We start from the raw sequence: 21,542 nt of genomic DNA, 5'->3' as shown, positions 1-21,542 counted from the left end.
AAAAAAAAAAAAAAAAAAAAAAAAAAAAAAAAAAAAAAGAAAGAAAGAAAAAGAAAATAAGAAAAAAGAAAGAGTTTGGACACACACAAGAGATACCAGTGCTGCAGGCCCCACAGCCTCACACAGTGAGAAAGTGCCCTCTATGAGACAAGGAGAGAAGCCTCAGAAAAAAAATAAAGCTGCTGACACCTTGATGGTGGACTTATACATTTCTGTTTAGTGTTCAGTCTGCGGCACTTAATTATGGTATCCCTAGAAAACTAATAAAATCCCTTAGGCTTTCAACTAAGAGCTAGGCATGCAATTTCATTGTAGGTGCAGTAATCTGAATTTAGTGGCAAGTGCTTGAGTGTAAGCATAAATAAACTTGGAGTGATCTGATCAGAATGAATGGAAGAACTGAAGATCCCTGGTTCATGGCAGTGGGCTAAGGGATGCCTGATCTCTCTCAGTAAGAGCCCCAAAGAAGAGAGGGCATTGTGATCTTTTCTCAGGGGCAGCTCAAGTTTCTAGGCCAGTGTCATTGCTGGTACCCTGCTGTTACCCACCAAGATCCCAGAAAGATGAGTCAGACCCACAGGAGGTCAGAGAAGTGCACTGCTCCTTTCCTGGGGTGGGAAAGATGGGCCTTTGTTCTCACTTGGACCAAGGATCCTCATGTTTCTCTCTGGCTTGGAATGTATTAAGAGTTGGTGACAAAAAAGAAAAAAGAGTTGGTGACAAAGTTGCTTTTATTTGAAGCACATTTTAGGAGTCTTAGGATGGCTTACTCCTAGGTACAGAGCTCCTCTTAATGAAACTAGGAAGTTAGCATTTAACCATAAAGCATCTGGACACATGGCACAGGGGCACATTATTTGGTTTCAGCTTTAATGAAGGGAACTGCAGGTCAGGGCCTCAGTGTGTGTGGAATGGAGCTGGTTGGCATGACTGTCTTCATTATTAGGAATCTCGCATATTCTTCAGCAGGGAAACTCTTTGGTTTATGCAATACATTTCATGAAGATATTTTCAATTTACTTTCCATCAGTCTTACCATTCTATGTTTACTCCTGCTTCTAGAATTTAGCGTAAGGTAAGCTAAGGCTGGGTATTTGACTCAGTGGTTCCTCTGCCTACCTTGCAAGCACAAGGGCCAGAGTTCAATCCCCGGTACCCCATGCGCGCGCACACGTGTGCGCACGCACACACACACACACACACACAGAATAAGGTGAGCTAGAGAGCATATCCCTAAAATGCTTTATAGATTGTACAAATCTCCCTAAACCTTAAAGCAAAAGCAGCCTCCACAAACAAGATAGGTTACCTGGGAAGGGTGCAAGGCAACTTTAAGGAACCTAACCCAGATGGTGAGAAAATGTTTACTATGAATTTTGTATCTGTAATTTTGCAACCAATGTTTTAGGCATAAATAAATCCTATTGGTGAACTACCTCAAAATACTTTTCTCATAAAATTTAGATTTTCTTAGGGAACTTATCAGTTTTTTTGTAATCCAATACTGAAAAATAGTAACTAAGTCTGGTTTATTAGTAATGGTGATCTACACTTTATCTTTGGTAATACAGGATGTCCCTGGGCTATTTCTGGAGCCCAGTTCATGAATGAATTTCTGTGTTTCTGATGAGCCTTATTGCAAGAAGAAGCACCTTTCTACCCGAAGAGGATGCAGAACCCCACCTGCCAAATGTATAATTGATACTGTATAATAGGAAGAGAAAGTCTAAAAGAGTGGGGGGGGGTAAGAAGGAAAAAGAAAAAATATGAAAAAAGCAAAAAAAAAAAAAAGGAAGCAAAATCTTTGTAAATAGGGAAGAATGCAGGGGCAAAGGAAGGGCAGGGGAATGGAGAAAAAATAAGAACCAAGATACATCATGTAGAGGTACAAGATCCCAATGATGAATGTAACTATACTGTATACCTAAATGTACTAATAAACTTAATGGAAAAAATAATAAAGTACATAATCAGTAAACAGAAAAAAGTATTGTCAGAAGAGAATCTAAAGAGGAATGCACAACTAGGAGGTAGGTTTGAGTTCTGCTCCCAGAGGATTGCAGAAAGTGGTCAGAAAGTTTACAGTCTCCCAGCTTGCTACGTGTGGATTTGTTGTTGTTTGAAATGCAACTTTAAACAAGTCCCCTTTCATAAAAATAGTTCGTTGATAAAGGCGTGGAATTCTACAGCCACCAGCGTGAATCAGCAGACATAGGCGCTGGTTCACTCTGGACATGGTGCAGATCAGTGTACTATACACCCAGCCCTCGCAGACACAGAAGCTGCTCCAGGCCACCCCAGGAGAAGGGAGGCACGGGGCTGATCAGCGTTAAGTTGTTACCGCAAAAGCTACTGGGGTCTGGGGTGCCATGAACTTGATAGTCTGATGAAGGATGAATGTGGTTGCCAAGAGCAGCCTCAGGAGTCACACTTGCTCTGAGCCATCTCTGGGAACAGCAGGCTGCCAGGGAAGGTCTAATTGCTTTCGCCTTTCTGTCTTCTTGACATCCCATTGAGAGTCAACCGTAAGGGAGAAGCAGAGAGGGACTTCATCTTGCATTAAGCAGCAAAAGAAGACAGAGAGAGAGAGAGAGAGAGAAAGAGAGAGAGAGAGAGAGAGAGAGGGAGACAGAGAGAAATCTTTTCATCTGAAATCTTCATAGAATGGAAATAAATTAATAAATCACAGAGACTTCGGATTCTTGCCCATCCTGTCTTAAAATTAGAGAGACAAGTATATTAAATTGTGTAGCATTATGTTACATAGGATTTTAGACCAGTAGCATTTTATGAAGGGAAGAAACTGTAAAGATAAATTAGTTCAATGTGTGTATTAATGTATGAGGAAGTCACTTCAGTGATGTAAGAGGCAAATTTTGTCAGGCATACAGACCTAAGGGTAGAATTTTAGTGCCCACAGAAATATAGACCAAAGCCTTTAATGCAACCAAAGGAAGGGATAAAACAAAAGGAAAATAAGGAAAGGATTAGAAAAAAACCACATGCCTATATGGGCCAACCCATTAAATTCCCAATAAACAAACAAAAAATATATATACATTATTCTTTGCAGATTGTTGCTTGCTTTCTACCCAAACTTGGTGCTATGGCTGTCTTTTCTTTCCACTTTGTTTTCTGCCTGTTAGGTAAATGTTTTCTCTTGGGAGACAGTTAATTACTCAAATGTAGCTGCTTATATTGGTACAAGAAATACCACGCCCTGCTCTCACCACTAAGTTGTTGAGAAACACTGTGTAAGAATAGACTGATGCTGGATGTTGAAGTATCCCATAAAACCAGGTTGAAACTTGCTTTACCATTCACTAAACTTGTACTCAGAGCAAGAGTTTTTAAAAATTCTTGTGAGTTATAGCTGAAGTAGATACCCAGCTAAATTACCATTACATTAAGGAAAAATTTAGGAGTATTTTATTATCTAAGATGATGGTACTCAACCATTTTGTTCCCTGGGAAGCACGTGACAATCTAGAGACATTTTTAGCTAGCATTATTAGGGTATGTGGGATGAAGTTGCTAACTGCCATCTTCTGGGTAAATGAAAGGGTTGCTGAAAGTGTGCAGTAGGATTCCGGATAACAAATCATTTTCTGACCCAAGTGTTAATAATGTCAATGCTGAGAATTTTAATTCAGAGGATCCCGATAAAAATAGAACAATTTCTTTTTAAAAAACCACATTACTTAGTTGCAAAACAATATCATCCAGCTGACAAATGGTAACATTGTGCATTTAGTGCAAAAAATGTAAGCAACAGTTATTATTGTAGTTACAGTCTTGTAGTATATCTGTGCACTATAACAGGCTTTTCTAAGAATACATTCGGTTTCATCATTCTCTTTTAATAAACTAAAGGAAACTTCCATCAAAATCATGCCAGTGGAAAATGATGATATGCTGACCACAGTACTTTTCAGAAAGAACTTAGATAATAATGAGTGGAAAATTACCTTAAAGAAAAGACCGAAAAAAGTGACAATTTAAACCTAGCTATGGGTCCCATTTTATATTTCACTTTCCAAACTACTCATGAATGTTGACACATTTAATTGTGACAAAATGTATATCCTGAGGAATCTGTATCCCTTGTGAGGTGTCTAATAGATGTGTATCAGACAGGAAAATATTATGCGTCTAGTATTCATAATATCTGACCTTTAAATTGGAATTAATACTCCATATTTAGAACACAAAGGGAAACCCCAGCCAAGTACATAAAGTGACTACTGAGATGGAAGACAATCCTCAAGGGGGAACCAGTTTCAGAACCAGTTAACACTGCCCTGAGTATTTTATGTGTTGCTACAACACATTAGCTACAAACAATTTCCATCCTAGGAAGTGCGTTTAGTGTAGTTACTGATGCATAATAAATATTTGATCCTAATTAGACCTGATGAATGAATTTTAATTCTGTGTTCACCAATTTTTTAGGACAGTGATCCACAGATTTGAAAAAAAAAGCTTTTGGGGGGAGAGTGGGTTTAGGGTTAAGAAGAATAATCATTTTAACACCATTACTAACATTTTAAAAAATTTTTTGAAGTCATTTAATTAATGAAGATGAAACACTATCTAGAAGTTTTTTTTTAGTATTTATTTATTTATTTATTTATTGGAACTGGGGATTGAACTCAGGCCCTTGTGCTTGCAAGACAGGCAGCAGAACCACTGAGCCAAATCCCTGGCCCTAGAAGTCTTTTTAAAATAATAGGTGGGATTAAACATTCATCAGGAAAGTTCTAAATTAAATGATTCAGCATAATGTACTGGGATTGGACAAGAAATCTTAATTACTCTTTTATTTCATTGATAAATTCAAGGTAAAACATGTTTTCTAAAATACAATGTGGAAAATTTTAATTAAGGAACTCATTTAGAGTTTGATCAAACAGATGTGTTTATTTTTAAAGATTATTTATAAAAATATCCCTGTAAAAAAAAAGTGAAAGGATAAAGATTTTGTTTGGGGGAATTGAAGAACAATTTGGTCTTTCTTTAGTTTCAATAGTATAATAACTTTTGTCCTCTTAGGATGCAGAAGTATTCCAGCAGCACTTTTTAAGGGACCTACCTCTATGTAGAACTTAAATGCCTTCAAACAGAATAGAAAAGTAAAATGGTTTGCTTCTCTTCCTTTAGAGTCATCACTATTGGCTGTGTGTTGCTAACATTATTCAACCCTTTAAAAATTTTCCCCTTGAGAAAAGTGTGTTCATATATAATCACAGAATCTACTAACACACATTTGCATAGTAGTGTAAGGTCACATAATTCTTTTACCAACTGTGTAAAGTTGGCTAACAATTCCCAGATCTTCAAAGCTTAACGTTAGAAAATTAAAGGCTTAGTGCAGCCCTCCTGGGGCATGGGGAGCCTGCTGTTCTGAGCAGACATTTAGGGAAGAGATTTCTTTCACCTATTACTCCACTGTGCTGTAGAGCCACCAAATTCTGTCTCCTGGGTGCAGATGGAAGGGGAGTGGAGAGAGAACTTGAACATAGGCTGAGGTAGATTTGGAAGGAGACTATAACACTTCCCCTGGATGGAAATCAATCTCATGGATCCTCCTAACTGCAGAGGCTGCTGAAGAATGTCATCTGGGGTCTCCAGGAGGAGAGGAAATGAGGTATCATTTCTAAGAGTTATACCTGTGGAGACGAAACCCTTATCATATCTGATTGTCACTATGAGGAACCTATGGCATGCATCTCATTGTTTTTCTTTTAAGATAAAAGATGTTGATGTAGAATTGTTTTTCTAAACTAAAACCTTAGAATTCAGGTTTGAGGCACTTGGTCTCTACATGGCTCACCATCATAGCTCATGGTTGACAGATATATTATCAATGATTGACTTTCTCCCTTGACAGAATTCTGATTTCAGCACAGATCTGGACAAGGCCAGTATGAAGCTGTGAGAAAACGATAACCCTGTGTTCTGGAAAGGTAGCTGCAGAGCCGGTCACATAGCTGTCCTACTCAGACTACCCTCCTGGTCTTCCAAGCAATTGTGATCCTCTATTGTCTTTGTGACTGTATTCCACTGCAATCACAGCCAGTTCACAGGAAGATGTAATTAGCGTCATCTGCAAGTTCATCTCCACTATCATATGGAATGAGCCACAGGAGGAAAAAGTCACAAGAAAGTGAGGCACCTGAGACACGCACACATATGAGAAGTTTGTGACCGAACTAATACTCTAGTCATAAAATACACAACTTGAAATTTGGTTTGAATATCAGATCCTGAATAATGCTGGCCACATTTTTACTGGAAGACATTAGGAGAAGGTGGCACAAAGAGAGTGTCATAGAGCTTGGAAGTAGCAACAAGTCTTAAAAACCCAGACTAGACCATAAAACACGGGCCAGACCACACTTGATCCCATATCACATGGGCTTTCACTTTCTTACTCCTTAGCATTAGAAGTAGAAGGATGGTGATACTCTTTCAAGACTTTTGCTTTTAATTACCTATAAAAAAAGAAATGGTTTCTCACACCTTACCTCTTACTTGGCACAAATCTTCTAAAGTTATCTTTAAATTGACATAAAATCTTCTAAAGATTGTTCATCTCACTTAACTTGATCGCATACCTAGTCATTTTAATTAGAATAATTTAATGTTGGGTGTCAGAAAACAGATCTAACATAAACATCAGTTAAAATGCAAAACAAAAAATAAAAAAATAGAGTTCCAGACATTTACAAGTGTTATTTTAAAGGAACCATAAAATTGAAGCAGTTTGATCTGAAACAAATGAAGACATCCAAGAATTTTAACAGTGCACAGATTATTTGGACTGTTGGTTGGCAGAATAGACATTAAATCAGCATAGCTCTTCATTTACAGCTCTTTAAACAGAGGATGTTCCAAGAATGTCAAATAGCACATGCTCCACAGTAGCTTTTTTCTATCCAGCTCATGACAATTACTTTGTTTCTGCGGCTACAGCCCATTATTCATACATGTAAAATTTAGAGATTAATGTAAATCAAATTAAAAATTTCCTCTTACTAGAGCTGTAATTTTGCATTGCATGGATTTTAATTACTCATACTTTTCAAAATCATAGGCAGGTGATTTGATCAAGACACTACTATTTCAGGAAGTTTACTCTTCTGTTCTAGGATCCTACCTAGAGGTAGCTCATTCTCCAGAAAGAAATCACATTACCCACTCCACAGAATTAAAACACATGTTCAAGCCATTCAATGAGTCAAGTTCCACTTGTTATTGAGAATTGCTGGAACTCTGCATAACTTTAAGTGGTCAGCCTACAAAAATTTGGTAATTGCGTTATAGCTGGTTTGTGCAATGATAAAAATATGGTGATTATTTAAATTTAAAAATAATTCAATTCCCGGTACCAAAAGCAAAACAAAACAATAAATTTAAAAGTATTAAGTAAAAGACATGTTGCCATTAATTCCCCTCAAAATATCCCCCTTGCTTTCAATGCCACATCCTATCACTTTTATCAAGTTCTGAAGCAGTTGTGAAAGTCCTCTTTCTTGAGAGTGGTTAGTTGTGCTGTCATGGCTGTGTCCTGAATCAATTCAAAATGTTCATCTTTCATGGTCATTTTGACTTTGGGGAAGAGCCAGAAGTCACACAGTGCCACATCCTGAGAATAAGGACACACACTATAATATTTTTACCAGTCTGCTTCTCTGTTGAGTAATACTCAGCAGCAGTCACTGTATTTTTTATTTTCCCTCTTAAAGACATTCATGAAAGAGGGCTTTCAGAATTGCTTTAGAAAATGGCAAAAATCATGGGATTAAGTGTGTGAAAGGGGGGGTAGTATTTTGAAGAAAATTGATGGCAGTGTGTCTTTTAATATAATATATTTTTTAAAATTTACATTAGTTCCCTGTGTATTTTGACCATATAACATATAGGTGATATGTAGTGTTGTTTCCATTTTTCTACTTTGGGGAAGGTTTTCTGAGAACTGTGCAAAAGCAGGAAGAATGATGATTAGGAGTTACCCGATTTACTACAAAAGTTTAAGATACTAGGTTAGTTCACTTTTTTGGATCTCAGTAGTTTCTATTTTGACATGAAACAATACTTACATGATACAAAGTCCCTTCTAGACACATATTTTTATGAAATAGAATATCCAGTTGATTATGTTGCAGTTTCATAATTAGCCTCAGAAATGAGACAGGTAATTCATTGATAAGAGGAATGAAAATCAGGCAAAATGTCTTTTCAAATTGATTGCTAAGTACAAAAGTCATACAACTAAGCCTCATATTCAGCTATTTGTTTTTGCACATTCTTTCAGAGATTTTTATTAATGCTCTTTTTTGGTTGTTAACTTCATTTGATATTCAAGAAATTTTAGAAATCAATGTCGTTTTACTGGGATTGTTCACTGATGTGCCCACAAGCCCTTGAGGCAGCACTCTGTTCTTGGAAGGTTCTCAAACTGCACGTGTGTGAATGAGTGGCTGGAACATTTCTTGAGGGAGGAGGGTTTCAGTCTTTCTAAATTTAAAAATGAAGCACATCTTATGGTACAGCAAAAAGCCTTCAGGTAAGATAACAACATCACGCTTAAAGACATGAAGTAGGGTGAAAATTTTTTTGTCTCATACAAGAAAGGCACCTTATAGGTATCAGCATCTAAGTGTTGATTGCTTTTCCTAATAATTCTAACAACATCATACACCATCAGGTTCTGCCTTCTTTTTGTAGATGAGGGTAAGATGTCTTATTTGATAGATGCAGAGGCAGAATAAAATTGGTGCATATTAAACGGCCTCAGTGATAAGAAAAGTGACTAAGACAAATTTTGAAGCCAGAAAAATGGGGTCATTGTTGTAACTGACTAGTTTAGAGGCATTTGAAACTGATTTATATGAATAATTTTTGAGATGCCGGCTGGACAAGCAGCTCTAGAATGCTGTAAGCTGAGCTTGAAGAGAGATTTCAGTGAGAGTTCAGAAGACAAGAATACAGATAGAAATGCAGATGTTAAGGCCAGGCTCAGGAGGTTTCCATTGGAAATACGGACTTAATAGGCAGTTGGACTCAAGACTGTGTGTTGTGTTCTGGCAGAAAAGATTCTACTCATGTTCTGAGACTTTGTAGGAGGTTGAGATTGAGAGCAGTGGAGTAATTAATTTGGCAGAGGAAATTTCAAGGAAGCCCAAAATTCAGGCTGTGATATGGGTACTGCTGGCTGGCTTTTAACCAGGTTTATACTGAAAATCAAGAGCAAATAGCCCACTTAAGAAAAGTTTTCAGTTTTTTTCCAGAAAGGGCCTATGATGTTTTGGCTTAGGAGGGCTTGGTTGCTGAAAAGATTACCATTGAAAAGAAGACAAGTACTCTACATCAGGAAAATAGAAAGCATACCAAGAAAGCAACTGAGGAATCAGTAAAACCTCTACTTTCCCAGGCTAAGAAGTTTAAAAATTGAAAGACTCTGCTTTGAGAAGAGAGCCCCAGGGTATCCTGATTCAGAGTGGCTGCACAGAGAATGGGTTCCTCAGGATTTGGTTCACAGAGCTTAGCCCTCTAGGCACTCAGAAGCCTTTGCAGCTAGCATTCAAGGTACCCCAACTCCAGATCAAACTTGTGGCAGACCTTGACGTCATCTGTATGGTCCTGGTTTTAGAGGTGTGCAGAATGCAGGAGTTGCTGAGTCAGGAAACCTTCCACCCAGATTTTAGAAGACAGCCTGGAAGATGGTGTGACCCTGAAATGGCAGTACATGAAACTGTGAGATTAAAGCCCAAAGGGCAGTGGACACAAGAATTGGAGAAGCCAGGAATGTGGAACTCTGGAGGAAAGCCACAGACTTCGAGGAAACTGTCTCAAGAAAGAGGCTGTGCAAGCAGCAACTGGCAATGCCAGAAGCTGCTCAAGCTGTTGGGAGTTCACATTTTTGTCCCAGGTGCTGGATACAGAGCTAAAAGATTTAATGTTTGCCTTGCTGGGTTTAAATCTTGCTTTTTTTCTCATTGCTTTTTATCTCCCTATCCTCTCTTTTGGAATTGTGCCGTTATATGTTGAAAGTGTTTAATTTTGTTTTTTATTTTTGTTGGAGCTCACTGCTAAGATTTTGCCTTCAGTCTCAGAGTAGACTTTGGATTCAGTAATGCTAGAACTGTTAAGATTTTAGCAACTCAGAGTTGGACAAATGCAGTTTGCATTAAGAAATGCACATGAGTCTTTGGGAGCACAGGAGAGATGTTATGGTTTATATCAAGAATGTTAAAGAAACAATGTGAGAAAAGGAAAAAATGGAAACAAATCTTTGTAAATAGGAAAAGGTTAAGGGGGTGAAGGGAGGGCAGGGTATGAGGGAAAACTAAGAACCAAGACATATCATGTAAAGGTACAACAACCCAATGGGAAATGTAACTATTGTTTGCTTTAAATGTACCAATAAACCTAACAGGGGGGGAAAAAAAAGGTACAGGAAGACTAAAATTCAAAGAATAAAAAAAATTTGTCAAAGGAAAAAAAAAAGAATGTTTCCCAAAGGCCTTATGTGGTTTTAGGCAGAGGTTTTGGAAGGGACACAACTGACTTACTGTTAGGAGGTGGGGTTTGGCTGGAAGAGGCGGGTAATTTTGGGTGTGACCTGGAATGGTATCTCTCCTTTCCTGGCTCCTCACTTCTCTCTCTCCTTCCTAGCCATCACGATACAGTATCTTTTCCTATGCCAGACCCTTTTACCGTGGAAGCAGCTGACTCTGAGTTGATAGCTCTAAAAACTATGAGCTAAAATAAACCATCTTCAAGTTGCAGGTGTCAGGTAATGTGTCTTAGTGCTGAGGAAACTAAGACAAGAATGGAGGACAAGGATATCATCTTGTTGTAAGGGCTGAGCTAGATGACTACACGATACGGCATTTTTAACAGCAGTAAAGTAGAGTATAGTAAGTAAAGTAAGGGCAGTAAGAGCATAGGCAAAACAACTCACAAAAATCTCAGAATGATACATGAATAAAATAGAGAAGACCCAAGAAATTTCTGAACTAGGTGAATTTCCTACGGTTTTTCCCCTGCAATTTTAAAAGATAAGATGAATGGACTAATTTGATAAGATTTATCTGTCCTTTGGATAAATGCTCTAAGAAGTTATCTGCAATGATAAATATTCAAAGATAGATGGTAATGTTTTAGATAGAAGTGAACAGAAGAAAGTTGTTGTGGATTTCCATTGTTATAATTCTATTAATTACTTTCATAGTCTTATGTTACTATTACTTCAAAATATCACTTTTTGAAAAAAATCCAATAATTACTGTTAATATTCTAGGTTATTAGTAGCTATCAATTGAGGTCAAATCTTCAACTTGTGTAAAATACTCAATGCCACAGTACTTTGATATTCTTTTGTGGAAATTTTCTGTTTGCCACTTCAGGTTGGCTCACTGAAATGGTCGATACTCACCAGTAGAACAGCATAGGAGATTCCAACAGCTGCCATTTTTATTTGATTTATTCGACATATTCTCATTTCCCATCCATGCTTAGATTTCCAACTTCAGGTTTAACTTTCATATTGGAAACAACTTTTATATATTACATAATTTTATATGTTACTGAATATATTTGATATATTATTGAAATATATTTTATATTTTACTGCATTAGAAATGCCTTAACTTTTTCATGGTTTGGCCAAATATAAGGAAGGAATATACTGGGAAATTAACAAAATGAAACTATGTCTGTGTAATACTTCTCTACTTTTTTTACTGTTTTTACAAGAAGAATACTGGCCCTGAAAAAATATCCCCAAAGAGCTGAGATGCTTTTCACAAATACAGTTTCCTGAACATAGACAGAAAAATGAAAATGCATATGCATTAAAGTGAGAATTTTTCTCTCTTTAGTTGTATAGAGATATTTTCATTTGAAAACATTGACATTGTTAAAATAAACAAACCCTGTTGTTAAATTCAAGAATATAAATGACAGAAGCAGAAAAACTATTATTATATTTTAATAATTTGTCACCATAGTAGTAAAGCAAAATAGATTTTACTTTATTCATTTATTTATTCTTGTACTGGGGATTGAACTCAGGTTCTTGAACTTGCAAGGAAGGCAGCAGAACCTCTGAGATAAATCCCCGGCAAAATATATTTCACTTTAAATGATTGCTGTTTCAGTCACATAATAAAAGTTAATAGATATAATACCAAACATAGGTTTAATTTACATACACATGCGCATATATACATATATGTTGGTTTGTGGAGAAAAACATAGCTTTTATGTTAAAATGGTGTATTTCTTTGGAATATAGTTGAGGAAGCAAATTTTAAATATTTTCCTTAATGTTTAACTCCTTCCATGCACCAAAGCAAACATTTGAACATATGTTAAAATACTGGAATTCATAGCTGCAATAAGCAGTGTCTTTATTCATTGAGAAATCTTATTTTAGTATCCCTCTGTTAAACTATTTTTGGATGTTTCTCTTGAAAATTTGTACTGAAAGCTCATCTTTTCTCTATAGTCACATTCATCTTTCATAGATCATTTCAGAAATAGTAGTCCATGATATTTAAATAATAGCATATGCAACAATTATCTTCATCCTCCATGGGTGATTTACATATACTAAGGATGATAAATAACTATCATTCCAAATATATTCTTCCTAAAGAACAAAGTCCATCACATAAATGTACTTATATTTAGAGAGTAGAAACATAATGATTTTTTATTTACTTGTTTTTGGATAAATTGTACTTCTTCAGTCTTTATTATCGATATGAGAGACTATCTAGGCATAATGAAATGTTTCTACTGATTTTTTACCCTTGTAATTGATCTTCACAATCATTTCATTGAGTTCAAATGTAGAAGGCGTTTTGTCATTTACAGCTGATTCTTAAAATTATAGATTTTGTTCTAAATGCTTCCTGCACCTTTCAGAGATCTGGTTACAGTTTTAATTACATGGCTACTTGGATAATTACCTTTTGATTACTGGGCTTCCTCTGAACTGTAAACTCCATGACAGTAGAAAGATTGTTCCAATAACTGTCACAGAGTTCAAGGCAGTACTGAGACGATCTCTATAAGTGATTTCTTATTAAATGACATAAAGATCAATGAAGCTATCAATGTTAGTATTTCATATCACACTAATCAAAGTTAGATTTACTATAATTATAGTAAAAATTCAATGAATGGGAACTTAATACTTTCTTAGACTACGACTCTCTCCTGTGAATTGTTTTTTACTGATCATTATAGCTTGGTGTATTAAACACTCTGTTCTACTTATTAATTTAAGATTAATCATATGCATGAATCAAAAAGGCAGTAAATTAAAAGCTGGCTGGTAAAACCAAGTAATGTTGTACGTGACCACAGATAATTGTTTTTCATTTCTTAAGCAAATATCACTTTTCCTGAAGGCAATATTATAGGATCTTTTTATGATGCTTAAGTCATTTGTTTCTTAATATTATATATGGAGCTTGTAATTTTAACAGCTACACACTGACAATAGTTCACTTGCTAAACAAACTTAACATTTAGCATTTGTCCCTACAATCATCACATAAACACATAAATGCAATGAAGCAAATGGTTTGTGATTACTGTTAATACCATGTATTAACAGTAATGTCAGAGAATCTGAAAAAAAGAAAAAAGGGTTCTTTGAGGTAAAAAGCAAGGCTGACATTGGATTTCTGTTCTATGGCCAGTACAGTGAGCCACACCCTTCCCTTACTAATGAGTATGGAAATGTTGCCAACTCTGCCTTTTTTCTCTTTTTAATCTTGGAAAACACAAGGCTATTGATGCCTAAACTTGATGCACTGAATTTATCTCCACTAGTTCACAGGGTCTTTTTTCCCCGGTGCTTAAAACCTGGAAAAGAGATAGAACAGTTGCTATATGATTGGGGAATTTGGTAGATGAAAAGTTTACATGCAAAGCTCATTTATTTTGGCACGTTAACTGTGATTGTAAGGCATTAGACTGGAAAGCAGAGCGAAAGAACTCAAAGAGGATATTAATGAGAAATCGTAGGCCAGAATGCTGCATTCACCTTTTAACAAGAGGGGATACCAGAGATGTGTGTAAGTCAAACTGAAGAGCAGTGACTAAGTTGATGTGAAGAAAAGTTTCAATGCTTGTCTAAGATTCTAAAATGGAGTAACTGAGTAATATAACTAACAAGATACAGCCTTGGGGAGGAAAAGCAAGTTGGGATCTGGAAGATGGTGGGTTTTAGAAGTATTGAGTTTGAGGTACTCAGAAGGCATTCAAATAAGCTACTTGGAAAAGAGAGGGATCAGGGACACAAGCTTGGGGATTATCATGAAGGAAGAAATGTGAACTCAGGGAAGACTGGAGATTAAGACAAGAGCGACAGAACCCAAGGAAATAACTTTAAGGTTAAGAAGAAAATAAGGCACCTGTAAGTGGCATTCAGTGTGTGTAATCAGAGACACTGAAGGAAAATCAGGAGCCTCCAGTGTTATAGGAGGCAAAGAGGAAAAGATTTTAATGAAGGTCATGGAGTCAACAGTGTCTAATGCCCGGAATCTAAAAATGTTTTCTCCTCATTCACTTCCAAATATTATTTCTGTTAATTATGTAATATTTGGCCTGTCTAATAACAATGATATCAGGAAATTCAGAGTTATGTGTTATTAGAATTGCATGATTTCTTACACTTTGTTTATTATTTATCTTTAAAATACTTGCCTATACTCTCATAGTCTTTACCTATGAAAGAGTTAAGAACATGCCACCCCAAAGTATGCAACACTGGCGTATTTGACTATTTTGAGTTAAAGGCACTTGAAAAAAACAGCAGGTGCAAGAGCACTCTGCCTTTTCTGTTTCTTAAAAGCAGGAGATGAAATTCCAGTGACAAAAATTTCCTCTCTATCTCAGCAGGAAAGTAGCATTCTTATCATCAAGGACTGGAAGTTGAGGTTACAGAAAATCTATACAAACATGTCTTGTTGGCCTAACCTTTATTTCCTAGCCTCTTCACCCAATGAATTACCCGAGCATAAGCCCCCTTTACTATTTTTTTTCCCTCTAATTCAGTACATAAATGTCCAATTGTAATTGGGTCTTTGGGTCTTCACTTCTGAATTACAAAGGATCCTTTGCCCCATAAAATACATATATATTTTAAAAACTGTATGCTTGTCTCCTATTGATCTGACTTATGCTAATTTAATTCTCACACCTAGCCCTTCTCCTCAAATTCTAAGAGGGCAGAGGTAAAATTTTGCCTGCATTATACTCAGAAACACAGAAAATAGTTTGTCTTGAATTTACTGTTTTAAAATTATGAAAACTTTTGGCTTGTACTATATTTTTCAGACTACATGTAAAATTACTTGCAGAGATTAAAACAGGAAAAAGTCATTCAATACTATTCATCACTTGTAAAAACTCTTTAAAAATATAGAAATGTCTATCGGCCTTTCCATTTTAGCAAACTAGAACCACTCTATGAAGAAAACAAAGAAAAATAATCACAGCAAAATTTTTCAGTATTAAACTTTGATTCCTACTTAACTGTAATGAAACTATGCTAGTTTTTCCTCTGCTATTAAAGAAGTGTTAAGTGTAAATATTAACAGCTGTGTATACATAAATTTTTCTGAATAAATTAAAAGAACTGTATTATGTTACAGAGTGAAGTCTTTATATTAAAAACAGGCAATCCTCACTTTGCACAGTATTACATTAACAGGCGATTTAAGCATATGTAATCAGATGATTTTTTTCATAGTCCTGTGGCAACTGAGAGCCCCATCCACATGTCATAGTCACTTATAGATTTATTGCATAAATACTCTTAAAATGGGAATCCCTTTTTCTCAACTATCCTAAAACCAATGTTAAAGATACCAAATAATTTTTGCCTATTTAGTGTTAAAAATCAAACCGCACTATAAATTCTTACAAAGCATAATGACATTGATAGTTTAAAAATTATATTTTTATCAGTGCTATGTGGAGAAACACAAAGCACAAAAAGAGATTGTGAATATAGTTTTATAAAAAATATTTGCCTGCTAAAGAGCTGAATTTATTTTATCTTCTAATTAATTATTTATAGACATTATAGACGCTAGGCAAAATTATAGAAGTATAAGCCAAACATTATACCATCTGTTGCGTCATTTCCTTTTTGTAAATTTTCAGAAAATTTGGGCTGCTATAAGTAAAAATTTTAATGTTGTCTTTAAATATTAGCAGCTGAGGAATATAAAGAATTTATTTTGTATAAAGACTATATCTGAAATTTAAAGTATAGGGTACAACATTCAATTGTGCAGAATATTTTCTCAAACCTTCAACAGATAGAAAGAATAATATAATAAATGTCCATGTAACCTACACTTAAGGTAGAAGATAATTCAATCACAATTTCAATTAAAACCCATTGTACAGGTCTCTAATCAGAATCTCTTTTCTACTTCCAGAGGTAATTGTGTTCTCAGTTTGCTACTTATCAGTCCATATATTTCTTTACACTATTATAATGCAGATTTTAATAGATGCTCTTTTGAAGGTTAAAGTAATTTCTTCCTATATCTAATTGTGAGTTTTCATCTTGAAAGGCTGATTTGTATTTCATTAACTTTTTCTGCATTGATTAAGATTGCTCTATAATTAGAGCATAAAGTTTTATGACAAAAGGAGTCTGTAAAAATAAAAAAAAAGATTTTTATGACAATATTTTATTCAATGGGTAGGAAATTGCTTAAGACATTAAAAGATATTATCTGTGGTCACTTAAAACACTATCAATTTTACTAGTGAACTCCTAATTTCTTTCTAATTTATTTATAAGATCATTCTTAAATAAGCAAGTACAGCCAATTGTTAAATGTACCAAGCTATAATGTTCACTAAAAATATGAAATAGTCTTCTACCAAATGTTTTGGCACATAGGCCTTTATTTAATCTTCCAGAATATCGATTAGAATAATTATTTCTGTGAATATTTAAAATTATATGGGTACAAATGAGTTTTAACTTTCAATACTTTAAATTTCTGTACCAAAAGTAGATAAAATCTTGTAAAGAGATAAAAAAAATCTCACTGCAATTAAGTTTTCTCACCTTCGCAAAAAAAAAAAAAATTCTCACTTTGTTTTAGACTCGTTTTTACAAGCTGTAAATGATGGATCTCACCAGATAAGACAAAGAAAATATGTGTGCCAATTCTGAATGAATGTTGGAATATGAAATTCACCCAACGTGAGCAAAGTAGCTCACAATAAAACAAAACGGCATGCCTTTTATACATAATGAAGTAGCTATCATCAAAAGAGTTTTAAAAAGTAACTTTTATTATTCTTTTCACAAATACTATTCACTGAGCTTATCTTTTCCCTCACCGTTTCATTGATTTTATTAGGTTTTTATCCTAAATTGCAGTCTTTTGTGATCTGAATGTAAACCCTAGACACTTGTTTATGTCTAATTTAGCTCTTGTTCTTCCTCAAAGAGAAATGATTGTGGTTGACCTAAAAAGAAAAATTTTAATGTTTTAATATTATGTCAGAAATACAATTTGTTTTCTTATTTAAACTCTAGCATGATGACACATAAATAAGGTATGTGTAAGCACTTTGCTTCTCCTGAAAGTCAGCATGTCACTGTCCTGCACAGTCAGGGACAAGGACCATACACATTCGGAATGGGGCCTGGACCTCTCAGTTTGAAGTTTAACAGGCTTCTAAAAATGGCACAGTGCTCCATCTTTACCTGCAACACTACTTTGCTGAATCTTCCACTGAAGCCTCTCTGTTCGACTCTATTCACAGATGTGTACATCAAGATTAAGTAGATGCCAGGCCACACCTTCCAGTACTTGGCCCTGCTGGTACCCAAGGATGTGGTTTCCAATTTAACACACATTTGGACATATTTGCTTTTGGGTAGTTTCCCATACTTAATAATTTTAAAAAGTAGGGTCTAGTAGTAAAATACATACTTAGTGTACATGAAGACGTGAATTCAATTCTCAGCACCAAAACACCCACAAATAAACAAAAAAGTGAATACTCTCTTACAGAAAAAGATAAATGTTGGTTAGAAAACTTTGTGATCTAAACCAAACTGTATTTGAGATCTATATTTGTGAATCATTCACCAAATTCACAGAATATATGTCCATATATAATTTTTTCAATATTCTTGGATTTTTAAAATAAAGAATTTGTTCTAAAACTCATTGTATAGTTCCACAATTTTTCAAAAGTTCAAAAAAAAATATATAAAACTTCTGAGTACAACTTGAAGCTCAAGTTGAGATCAAAGCAAATTTCCTAGGCTTGCAAAATTGAGTGAAAGACATACTACTGAGTAAAAGGCATTCCAAAAGCTAGGGATCCACTAGAATTAAACCAATTCCAAGTTGTACTTGGATCATGGTATTCAGTGGGTAAAAGTAACCAAATCACAGTGCTTTAAAAACACATATTGTACATGTGTTTGCTGTGAAGCCAAACCCAATCTCCCCCGCCTTCTGGTTCAAATTTATCTTTAGAACAAGAGAAGAATGTTTCTGTTCTATCCTTTCTAATGCTGTTTCTTTCCATAAGAGAGTAAGTTTTTAAATTTGTTTTGAGTTACCCAGTTCTTTTGATTGTACTATCAGGTTGTTTCACCCGGCCTATTCATAACCTCTGTGTATGTGTGTGTGTGTGTGTGTGTGTGTGTGTGTGTGTGTGTATATACCATTGGGATAGTGGTGCCTTTTTCTGCAATGCTTGCCCCCCATTATTTATATTTTTCTTTTAAAGAAGTATAGAAAGTTTTAAAAAGTTGTGATTTGGAAATTTATCATTTAAAAGTTAAATTAAATGTCCTGGTATTTGTTATTAATGTCATACTTCAATCAAAGTAATCAGACCTCCTTGAAGAAATACCTGATTATAAGATCAGGATAGGAAATGTACAAAATAAGCCCCGGCCTCCAAAAGAAAGAAAGAAAGAAAGAAATGCACACATACACACACACACACACACAACCAAAAAAAAAAAAAAACAACAAAAAACAACCCGCAAATGATGAGAATATGTTAAAGGGATTTCAACAAAAACAGCTATCCATGGCCAAAAATGAAACAATTTGAGCAAGAAAATGACTATGATAGTATTGGATCATAGTCCATAATATAAAAATAAATATTCATGAAGATATGCATAAATGATTGAATTTAAATGAATGCAAACTAGATAAATCTCTCTTGCAAGAGAATGCCAAATACTTCATGCAACTATTCTGCCCTAAAGCAAGAGGAACATAACTCCTTGCTCATTAAGGGTTGGGTATGCAAAGCTGTCTTCTCTCAATGAGTACTTTGCACTTTCATGGTAGATAAACTAGGCAAATACTACCTCAGCCAGGTGATCAATGACACCATCAATAGCAATGTGTCATCTTGATGCTATGTGCCCTTGTTATGTAATGAGAATGGCACTGTGTTTCTGTGGTCTTCCTCCTCCACGTTCATAACCCAAGGTTAAATCATGAGGAAGACATCTGAAAAATCTCAAAAAAGGCTATTTTATATACTATCTGTCTAGTACTCTCCAATGCTGTCAAGGCCATCAAAAACAAGTGAGGAAGGGCTGGGGATTTAGCTTAGTGGTTCTGGCGCCTGCCTTGCAAAAGCAAGGGCCCAAATTCGATCCTCAGTACCAAAAAAAAAAAAAAAAAAAAAAAAAAAAGGTAGAGAAAATGTTTAAAGCCAACAAGAAGCTAAGGACACATGATGAATAAACATAGTATCACTTTCTGGAAAGGATTCTGGAAGAGAAGGTGGTAATCAGGTAAAAATTAAGAAACTGTGGATAAAGTAGGAGTGTAGACTGTAGTTACAATAATGTATCAATGTTAACTATCAATTCATTATAATAAAGATACCATGCTAACATAAAAGTTAGTAATAGAGGAAACATGGTGAGGAGCAAGTGGGAACTTTTTTGTCTTTTCCTATTTTTTTCTGTAAATTAAAAATTGTTGTCAAATAAAGTTTGGTCAAAAAATTGAAGTGGACATCTTGTTTTGATCTGAAAGGCTACCTTCATGTGCAGTTTACTTGTATTCCTGTGTGAGTAATTCAACAGCTATTAAATACAATTCTTCTGCAATCACATGCACGTAGTTTCTTAACTCAGGGGGGCACGAACTAGCTTTGTCATATGTGTAAATCTTGCAGCCGAGACAACTAATTATCTGGGATGTTTTTCTCCTTCATCAGCTCAACAACAATGGCATTTTCCATTTTTCTGGGCAAAAGAGGAGTGAAAATAACAGAGAAAAGGGAAGATCCTATGGGGGGGAATATATATATTTGTCCCAAGAAACTCAGGTAAGCCTTCCGACGAGTCTATTCCTTCTCTATTTCCTTTTAGTTCTAATTGTAGTGTTGATCCAAGTGGGTTGCACATCCCAGTGGTTACAGGAGTGACTTAGAGGGTCATTAAGTTCTCTTGTTTCATGATCGCTTAGGATTAACCCCAGGAAGGAAAGTGGCAAGATAAGAAGACCTGACTTAGCCATAGGACAGTCTCTGCATTTATATCTCTATGAAATATACACATCTGTTTGTGAGGCCATCTAAGAAAAGTGAGAGAAGCTATGAGACAATTGTGATCTTTAATTATTAAAGTATATTTTAAATACCACTTCTTCCTTTATAGAAAACACAAAAGTTAAACAGATAAAAATTTAGTTGGAGAGTAATGGTTTTTCTAAGAATGATTATTTTATCTACATCAGGTAAGCAATCCTCTTTAATCTATCAGGACAGGAACTATGTTTTGTGTCATACTAATTTCAATACTGAAACTAATTTTGTCAAAAAACAAATGTACTTTATACATAAATTTAAGCTGTAGTAATACATCCTGAAAGAATGTATAATACGGTTTGTATTTTTCTGCCAGAAAAATTACACTTAAATTTTTTAAGTCACTGACTTATGCATTCTTATATGTCAAATGAGGTCATTTATGAAAGAAGTTTTTTTAAGAAAATGACTCAGAAACATTTGTAGATACACAGCTTTGATGTTTTTTTCCAATCTGGCCACTTTGCCCCTTTCCTTTGGCTTATTAATTATGGGCGATCAATGTTTTAAAAAGATCATACTTCTTTACTTTATGGGTTAGGTAAGGCACTTGTTTGTAAAATAGTTCTGCGTTGTTTTTTGTCAAATACACTGAGAAACAATAATGAAGTCAGTGTTAAAATCCACATCCTAGATGTAGGAACTTCAACTTTTGTTATTGTTAATTTTCAAATGTTTTACTCAGAAGGGAGTCAACCATAGTCACTTTCAAAGTCATTTGCTGAAGTATGATTGTATCTTTAATAAATATACATTTTGTTAAATAGAAAAGTGACTATAAAATGCTCATAGGGGCCGGGGATTTAGCTCAGTGGTGCTGCCACCTGCCTCACAAGCTCAAGGACCCGAGTTCGATCCCCAGTACCAAAAAAAAAAAAAAAAAAAAAAAAAAAAAAAAG

At 35.1% G+C, this 21,542-nt stretch overlaps 1 protein-coding gene across 4 annotated transcripts in view; it reads right to left on the bottom strand.

Annotated features, from left to right (window-relative positions):
• Nucleotides 1-21,542, bottom strand: part of Sorbs2 (sorbin and SH3 domain containing 2) — a 209,765-nt gene that overhangs the window by 150,720 nt on the left and 37,503 nt on the right. For all 4 annotated transcript variants that reach the window (XM_019206848.2, XM_033765408.1, XM_033765407.1 and 1 more), the window contains exon 3: nucleotides 9,625-9,736. In XM_019206848.2, the coding sequence (XP_019062393.1) occupies nucleotides 9,625-9,635 (11 nt within the window). In that variant the 5' untranslated portion in view covers nucleotides 9,636-9,736. The remainder of the gene's footprint in view (nucleotides 1-9,624; nucleotides 9,737-21,542) is intronic.

The sequence above is a fragment of the Fukomys damarensis genome, unplaced genomic scaffold (assembly GCF_012274545.1).
Source record: "Fukomys damarensis isolate Sample0158 unplaced genomic scaffold, DMR_v1.0_HiC HiC_scaffold_18, whole genome shotgun sequence".
NCBI classification, from domain to species: Eukaryota; Metazoa; Chordata; class Mammalia; order Rodentia; family Bathyergidae; genus Fukomys; species Fukomys damarensis.
Note: the sequence above shows the minus strand (reverse complement) of the source record. Positions and strands in the feature narration are given on the sequence as shown.